Source organism: Enhydra lutris, unplaced genomic scaffold (genome assembly GCF_002288905.1).
Source record: "Enhydra lutris kenyoni isolate GAN:26980312 unplaced genomic scaffold, ASM228890v2 scaffoldscaffold22, whole genome shotgun sequence".
Taxonomy (NCBI): domain Eukaryota; kingdom Metazoa; phylum Chordata; class Mammalia; order Carnivora; family Mustelidae; genus Enhydra; species Enhydra lutris.
The window spans coordinates 15,402,365-15,411,965 of record NW_019154106.1 but is presented as its reverse complement, the minus strand read 5'-3'; the positions used below and the strand labels follow the sequence as shown (position 1 = coordinate 15,411,965).

The 9,601-nt window shown below is 35.8% G+C and overlaps 1 protein-coding gene across 1 annotated transcript; it reads left to right on the top strand.

Annotated features, from left to right (window-relative positions):
* Window positions 1-684: 684 nt before the first annotated feature.
* On the top strand, window positions 685-9,363 carry LOC111149651 (olfactory receptor 4A16-like; the record flags this gene model as incomplete). The annotated part of the gene is made up of 2 exons (XM_022506849.1): window positions 685-1,588; window positions 9,353-9,363. Coding segments are annotated over exons 1-2 (912 nt in total), but the record flags the coding sequence as incomplete, so codon positions are not given.
* Window positions 9,364-9,601: the final 238 nt, after the last annotated feature.

Below are 9,601 nucleotides of genomic sequence, written 5' to 3'. Positions count from 1 at the left end.
TTTTGTAGTTGTTTGATACACTTCAGTCTAGTTGTTATGTCAAAGTCTAGTCTGAACATCTAGTAATGGGATACCATAGTATTAAATGAATTGTCCCAGAGAAGATGCTACTTTTGGTGCTAGATAAATCACATTCTAAAGGTACTTACTGCAAATACTACTGCCTCAAAGGACTGACTCTATGCTGATTTGTGTAGTTTATTGCCGTTACCAAAAGTAAATTTCTGGAGAGCAGGAATCATTTCCTTGGTTGTGACTGCTGACTTCTGTGCCAAAAACTGACATAGTTTCAATAGTATGTATTATACATAAAATAATATAAATAAAAATATAACATAAATAAATATAAATTCAATTAATATAAATATATAATGTAAATCTATTACTATATTTGGGCTTTTGATTATTCTTTTCTGTAGATGCTCCTTTAAGACTTAGAGAAAGAACTTACTTGCCGGCCAAAAATACCATCTGAAGAAAAATAGGGTTGTCAAGGGAAGGCTTTTTGGAGGAAGAACTCAATAGATACCATTAAATATTTATTGTGTGTGAACTGCTGTAGAAAACGACATAATGATGAAGATGTGCTCTTAACAATGGACATATTTATGGTCATGTTCATGATTTCATTACAGATCCTGTTCTCCTGAGCTCTCATTCCTGAAACAGGCCTTATAGAAAGAGTACATGGGAAATAATAATAATGTGACAGAATTTGTCCTTCTCAGCCTCACTCAGGATCCTGAGGGACAAAAAACATTATTTGTCATGATTTTCCTCATCTACATTGTGACAATGCTGGGCAACCTACTCATTGTGGTGACTGTTTTTGGCAGCCCCTCTCTGGACTCCCCCATGTACTTCTTCCTCGCTTATCTGTCACTTATGGATGCTGTTTATTCCACTGTCATCTCACGTAAATTGATTATAGACTTACTCTGGGACAGAAAAACCATTTCCTTCCCAGCTTGCATGGGCCAACTCTTCCTAGAACACCTCTTTGGGGGTTCTGAGGTCTTCCTTCTGGTGGTGATGGCCTATGATCGCTATGTGGCCATCTGTAGGCCACTGCATTACTTGACAGTTATGAATATACAGGTTTGCATCCTGCTGTTAGTGGCAGCCTGGATTGGAGGTCTTGTGCACTCTATGGTTCAGCTTCTTTTTGTGTATAGCCTCCCATTTTGTGGCCCCAATGTCATCAACCACTTCGTCTGTGACATGTACCCATTATTAGAACTTGCCTGCACTGACACCTATTTGATAGGCCTCACTGTGGTTGCCAATGGTGGAGCAATCTGTATGGTCATCTTTATCTTTCTGCTCATCTCCTATGGAGTCATTCTAAATTCTCTTAAAAGCCACAGTCTGGAAGGGAGGCGCAAAACCTTGTCTACTTGCAGTTCCCACACCACAGTGGTTGTCCTCTTTTTTGTTCCCTGCATTTTCATGTATGTTAGACCTGTTTCCAACTTTCCCATTGATAAATCCATAACTCTGGTTTATACAGTGATCACCCCCATGTTAAATCCTTTAATATACACTTTGAGAAATTCAGAGATGAAAAATGCTATGAAAAAATTCTGGTGTAACAATTTAACCAAAGAAAGAATAAGAATGTGTCACCTACAGTGAACCCACATTAATTATAAAGCAAGAAAAAGGTAATAAATTCTAACAATATATTTAAGCAATTCAATGGATTCTCTAGAGATTTTTTTTTAAATTTTATACAAAGACATCAAAAAGTAGAATAAACTGTCTTTAAGGTAAGAATCAATCTAATCAGTAAATTCTGGAGGATGAATAAAAGGCACAGGTATAAAAAAAGGCACAGTTATTTGTCCTATTGTAAGAAAAAATAAAATTAATTTCACTCTGTAGTCTTATTTTTCTTGACATACTGAAATGAGAATTCAGAAACAAGAGTTTTTAAATTTAAAATGTGAAAAAGAAGCTACCTTTGAAAATTTGCTATCACCCAAATTAATGAGAAAGCAATTTGGCTAATACTTAGAACAAATTACTAGAGCCAAAGGAGTGCCTTCTAAATTTTAATGTTCATTATTCTATCCGCATGTTCTATCAGCATGACAACTTTCTGTAGCTGTGTTATGCATCCTGTCTTTAAGATTATTTCTGTTCCTCAGGTTAATGATTATGCTTTTGCACTTCAATACCATTTATATGGAAGATGATATTGTGTTTGTTTTAGACACTGTCGATGAGTAATTTTGTTAAATTGAATGTTGGATGTTTTCACAGGTTGGGATGAAACTGTATGGGATGGCTAATGATGAAAACATTCTAATTCTTGACTTGAGCACAGAAAACCATACTAATCCAAGTTATAAACATTTTCATGCTATTCCTCATTAGCTTTTTTTTACGTTATTTACCGTTCTTCAAAGAGTAAATAGAACTGCTTATTTTGTCTGCATGATACTGAAGATCTGGGTAAAGAAATGCATTATTTTGCATAATAGTGTGTTCCCCCAAAGTTGTATTCAACTGAAATACTTTGTACTTACAGACTTAGTAATGATCTGCTTTAATATAAACAAGATTTTGTTTTTCACTGTTATGTAAAAATACCAATAACAGGTTTTCCCATCTGCAGTAAACCCTGGAACATTGCAACCTAGGAATAAAATGGAATTACTTTCATTGTAATATGGAACATTATCTATGCTTTGTAAGAGTTTTCTAACTAAAAAAAAAAATGACTTTAAAACTTTTTTTATTTTAAATTTTCATTAAGTATTTTTCATGCATGCTGAATAATATATGCAATTCACTTTTAAATTTTATAATCTCTGAGAAGAGTTAGAAAAAGTAGAAGAAACAAAACCCAAAACAAGGAGAAGGAAGGAAATAATAAAGATTAGAGCAGAAATATGGTATGATTCAGTCTTCTTAAATTTGTAATATTTACTATGTCTCTCTTTATGTGTTTTAAAGATTTTATTTATTTACTTGACACAGAGAGAGAGAGAGAGATCACAATTAGACAGAGAGGCAGGCAGAGAGAGAGGAGGAAGCAGGCTCCCTGCTGGGCAGAGAGCCTGATGTGCGGCTTGATCCCAGGAATTTGAGATCATGACATAAGCCAGAAGCAGAGGCTTCACCCACTGAGCCACCCAGGCGCCCCTCTTTATGGGTTTTAACCAGGGAGTTTTTCTGTATGTACTTGAAGGAAATGTGTATTCTATTTTTTCTCAGGAGTAATTACATATATAATTATAATTATATAACATATATCATACACACACACACACATATATATATACATATATACACACACACACAGACATATAGATATATCTTTTAGAACCATGTATTCTCAAATATGCTTCAAGCAAAATGTTCTTGTTGAAAAAAATAAAATTAACTAAGGGTACTCATTTAAAATAAAGCTTGTCAGAGGGAAGGTGGTTGGGGGAATGGCTGAAGTAGGTGAAAGAGTTTAAGAATACACTTGTCATCATGAGCACTGAGTAATGATGTATAGAATTGTTGAATGACTATATAGTACATCTGGAACTAATATAACAGTGTGTGTTAACTATATTGGAGTTAAAATTAAAAAGTTAATAAAAACAAAAACTATTATAAACACACACACTAAAAAACAAAACAAAACAAAACAATAAAACAGATCAATAAAAGCAGGAGCTCATTCTCTGAAAAGTTCAACAAAATTGATAAGCCTTTAGCCAGACTCATAGAGAGAGAGAGAGAGAGAGATGGGGGGAGGATTCATACAAACACAATCAGAAATGAAAGAGGATAATAACAACAAGCACCACAGAAATACAGAGTATTATGAGAATATTATGAAAAATCAAGTCAATATGTTAGACGACTTAGAAAAAGTGGATAAATTCCTGGGAACAAATAACCTCTCAAAGTTGAATCAGAAAGAAATAGAAAATTTGAACAGACACACTATCAGCAATGAAATTGAATCTGTAATAAAAAAAACTCCCAAAAGGGCGCCTGGGTGGCTCAGTGGGTTAAAGCCTCTGCCTTCGGCTCAGGTCATGATCCCAGAGTCCTGGGATCGAGCCCCACATCAGGCTCTCTGTTCAGCGGGGAGCCTGCTTCCTCCTCTCTCTCTGCTGCCTTTCTGCCTACTTGTGATCTCTGTCTGTCAAAAAAATAAATAAAGTCTTAAAAAAAAATTCCCAAAAAAGTCCAGAACCAGATGATTTCACAGGTGAATTCTACCAAACATTTATTTTTTTTCCTACCCAACATTTAAAGAAGAGTTAATGTCTATTCTTCTCAAACTATTTTAAAAAATAGAACATGAAGGAAAACTTCTCAGTTAATTCTCTGAGGCTAGCATTACCCTCATGCCAAAACCAGATGGAAATACCACAAGAAAGGGAACTATAGGCCAATATGACTAATGAACATAAATGGTAAAAATCCTTAACAAAATATTAGTAAACTGAATCCAACAATACATTAAAAAAATCACTCACCAGCATCAAGAGGTATTTACTCCTGGATTGCAAAAATGGTTTGATATTTACAAATCAATTAATGTGATACATCACATCCCCAGGAGAAAAGATTAAAAAACCACATAATCATTTCCATAGATGCATAAACATCATTTTACAAAGTACAGCATCCATCCATGATAAAAATTCTCAACTAAGTAGGTTTAGAGGGAACATACCTCAACATAATGGAAGCCGTATATAGAAAACCTATAGTTAATATATTACTCAAACTGAGAGCTTTTCCCTTAAGATCAGGAACAAAATAAGGATGTTCACTCTCACCACTTTTATGTAACATATACTAGAAATACTAGTCATGGCAATTGGACAAGAAAAGGAAATAAAAGTCATGTAATTTGGAGAGGAAGAAGTAAAACCTTCAGTATTTGTAGATGACATGATACTCTATACAGAAAACCCTCAAGGCTCCACCAAAAAGCTACTAGAACTGATGAACTAATTCAGTAAGGTCACAGGATACAAAATCATTGCAGAAATATGTTGCATTTTATATACTAATAATGAAGCAGTAGATAGAGAAATTAAGAAAATGTTTCAATATACAATTACACCAAAAATAATAAGGCACCTAGGAAAAAACTTAACAAAAGAGGTGAAAGACCTGTACTCTGAAAACTATAAAACTTTGATGAAGACATTCAAAATAACACAAAGAAATGGAAAGACATTCTGTGCTCATGGATTGGAAGAACAAATATTGTTAAAATGTATATACTACCCAAAGCAATCTACAGAATTAATACAATCCCTATCAAAATATCAACATTTTTCACAGTGTAGAATGAAGAATCCTAAAATTTGTGTGGAACCACAGACCACCTCATATAGCCAAAGCAATGTTGAAAAAGAAAAACAAAACTACGTATCACAATCCTTGACTTCAAGATATACTACAATGTTGTGGCAATGAAAACAGTATGGTATTGATCCCAAAATAGACACATACTTCAATAGAACGGAATAGAGAACCTAGAAATAAACCAACAATTATATGGTCAACTAATCCTTGACAAAGGGTTTCCTTGTCTTCCTTGAAGACAGTCTCTTCAACAAATGTTGTCAGGAAAACTAGACAGCTACATCCAAAAGAATGAAACTGGACCACTTTATTACACTGTACACAAAAATAAACTCAAAGTGGATTAAAGACCTAAATGTGAGTATGACACCATAAAAACCCTAGAAGAGAGCAAAGGCAATGATTTCTCTGACATTGTCTATAGCAACATTTTTAAAGATATGTCTCCTTCACAAGGGAAGGAAAAGCAAAAATAAACTACTGGGACTACATCAAAATAAAAAAAAAAAAACCTTCTGCACAGTGAAGGAAATAATCAACAAAACTAAATGGCAACCCCTACTGAATGGGAGAAGATATTTGTAAGTGACATATTCAATAAAGACTTAGTGTTCAAAACATATAAAGAACTGATATAACACCCCAAAACCAAATAATCCAAATAACAATGGGCAAGAGATATGAACAAACATTTATTCAAAGAAGAAATAGAGAAGACTAACACACACACAAAGATGCTCAACTTCACTCATCATCAGGGAAATGCAAATCAAAACCACAATGACATATCACCTCACACCTGTCAGAATGGCTAAAACCAGAAGTACAAGAAACAACAAGTGTTGGATGTAGAGAAAAAGGAACCTCTGTGCACATTTGTTGGGAATGAAAATTGGTGCAGCTGCTGTGGAAAACAGTATAGAGTTACTCAAAAAGTTCAAAGTAGGGCACGTGGGTGGCTCAGTGGGTTAAAGCTTCTGCCTTTGGCTCAGGTCATGATCCCAGGGGCTTGGGATCAAGCCCAGCATCAGGGTCTCTGCTCAGCGGGAGCCTGCTTCCTCCTCTCTCTGCCTGCTTCTCTGCCTACTTGTGATCTCTGTCTGTCAAATAAATAAATAAAAATCTTAAAAAAAATTAAAAGTAGAACTACTCTGTGATCCAGTAATCATTCTACTGTGTATTTTACCCACCCACCCCCCATTACAAAAACACTAATTCAAAGGGATACATGAACCCCTATGTTTATTGAAGCATTATTTGCAATAGACAAATTATGGAAGCAACAACTGGATAAAAAGGTTGTGTGGACACACACACATACACACACAAGAATATCATTCAGCCTTAAAAAAGAATGAGCTCTTGCCATTTGCAATGACATGAATGGAACTAGAGGGTATAATGCCAAGTGAAAAAAGTCAGTCAGAGAAAGACAAATACCATATGATTTCACTGATATGTGGAATTTAAGAGGGAAAGAAGAAGAAAGGAAAAAAAAAAATAAAGAGACAATCAAAAAGATGCTTAGCTGTAGAGACCACACTGGTGGTAACAAGAAGGAAGGGGGTAGGAGGATGAGTGAAATAGGTGAAGGGGATAAGATTACACTTACTGTGATGAGCTGAGGAATGTATAGAGTTGCCAAATCACTATATTGTACACTTGAAACCAATAGAATACTGTGTTAATTTTACTGGAATATAAAAAAAGATGTTAGCATTTTTATGTTGGAATTGCACTGATGCTAATGACAACTGAATCTTCCTGTTCTGAATATAACATAATGCTGCATTAGGTTTTCAGTACTCTTAAAACTTGGAAAAATTTTATAAAATTTTAAAATCTTTTTTTTTTGTTTTTTAAATTTCATTTTATTTTTTATAAACATATAATATATTTTTATCCCCAGGGGTACAGGTCTGTGAATCACCAGGTTTACACACTTCACAGCACTCACCATAGCACATACCCTCCCAATGTCCATAACCCCACCCCCCCAACTCCCCTCCCCCCATCAACCCTCAGTTTGTTTTGTGAGATTGAGAGTCACTTATGGTTTGTCTCTCTCCCAATTCCATCTTGTTTCATTTACTCTTCTCCTACCCCCTTAACCCACCATGTTGCATCTCCTCTCCCTCATATCAGGGAGATCATATGATAGTTGTCTTTCTCCGATTGACTTATTTCGCTAAGCATGATACCCTCTAGTTCCATCCACGTCGTCACAAATGGCAAGATTTCATTTCTTTTGATGGCTGCATAGTATTCCATTGTGTATATATACCACTTCTTCTTTATCCATTCGTCTGTTGATGGACATCTAGGTTCTTTCCATAGTTTGGCTATTGTAGACATTGCTGCTATAAACATTCGGGTGCACGTGCCCCTTCGGATCACTACGTTTGTATCTTTAGGGTAAATACCCAGTAGTGCAATTGCTGGGTCATAGGGTAGTTCTATTTCCAACATTTTGAGGAACCTCCATGCTGTTTTCCAGAGTGGTTGCACCAGCTTGCATTCCCACCAACAGTGTAGGAGGGTTCCCCTTTCTCCGCATCCTCGCCAGCATCTGTCATTTCCTGACTTGTTAATTTTAGCCATTCTGACTGGTGTGAGGTGATATCTCATTGTGGTTTTGATTTGTATTTCCCTGATGCCGAGTGATGTGGAGCACTTTTTCAAGTGTCTGTTGGCCATCTGGATGTCTTCTTTGCAGAAATGTCTGTTCATGTCCTCTGCCCATTTCTTGATTGGATTATTTGTTCTTTGGGTGTTGAGTTTGCTAAGTTCTTTATAGATTTTGGACACTAGCCCTTTATCTGATATGTCGTTTGCAAATATCTTCTCCCATTCTGTCAGTTGTCTTTTGGTTTTGTTAACTGTTTCCTTTGCTGTGCAAAAGCTTTTGATCTTGATAAAATCCCAATAGTTCATTGTTGCCCTTGCTTCCCTTGCCTTTGGCGATGTTCCTAGGAAGATGTTGTGGCTGAGGTCGAAGAGGTTGCTGCCTGTGTTCTCCTCAAGGATTTTGATGGATTCCTTTCTCACATTGAGGTCCTTCATCCATTTTGAGTCTATTTTCATGTGTGGTGTAAGGAAATGATCCAATTTCATTTTTCTGCATGTGGTGGTCCAATTTCCCCAACACCATTTATTGAAGAGGCTGTCTTTTTTCCATTGGACATTCTTTCCTGCTTTGTCGAAGATTAGTTGACCATAGAGTTGAGGGTCTATTTCTGGGCTCTCTATTCTATTCCATTGATCTATGTGTCTGTTTTTGTGCCAGTACCATGCTGTCTTGATGATGACAGCTTTGTAATAGAGCTTGAAGTCCGGAATTGTGATGCCACCAACTTTGGCTTTCTTTTTCAATATTGCTTTGGCTTTCTTTTTCAATATTGCTTTGGCTATTCGAGGTCTTTTCTGGTTCCATATAAATTTTAGGATTATTTGTTCCATTTCTTTGAAAAAAATGGATGGTACTTTGATAGGAATTGCATTAAATGTAGATTGCTTTAGGTAACATAGACATTTTCACAACATTTATTCTTCCAATCCAGGAGCATGGAACATTTTTCCATTTCTTTGTGTCTTCCTCAATTTCTTTCATGAGTACTTTATAGTTTTCTGTGTATAGAATATTAGTCTCTTTGGTTAGGTTTATTCCTAGGTATCTTATAGTTTTGGGTGCAATTGTAAATGGGATGGACTCCTTAATTTCTCTTTCTTCTGTCTTGTTGTTGGTGTAGAGAAACGCAACTGATTTCTGTGCATTGATTTTATATCCTGACGCTTTACTGAATTCCTGTACAAGTTCTAGCAGTTTTGGAGTGGAGTCTTTTGGGTTTTCCACATATAGTATCATATCATCTGCGAAGAGTGATAGTTTGACTTCTTCTTTGCCAATTTGGATGCCTTTAATTTCCTTTTGTTGTCTGATTGCTGAGGCTAGGACTTCTAGTACTATGTTGAATAGCAGTGGTGATAACGGACATCCCTGCCGTGTTCCTGACCTTAGCGGAAAAGCTTTCAGTTTTTCTCCATTGAGAATGATATTTGCGGTGGGTTTTTCATAGATGGCTTTGATAATATTGAGGTATGTGCCCTCTATCCCTACACTTTGAAGAGTTTTGATCAGGAAGGGATGCTGTACTTTGTCAAATGCTTTTTCAGCATCTATGGAGAGTATCATATGGTTCTTGTTCTTTCTTTTATTAATGTGTTGTATCACATTGATTGATTTGCGGATGTTGAACCAACCTTGCAG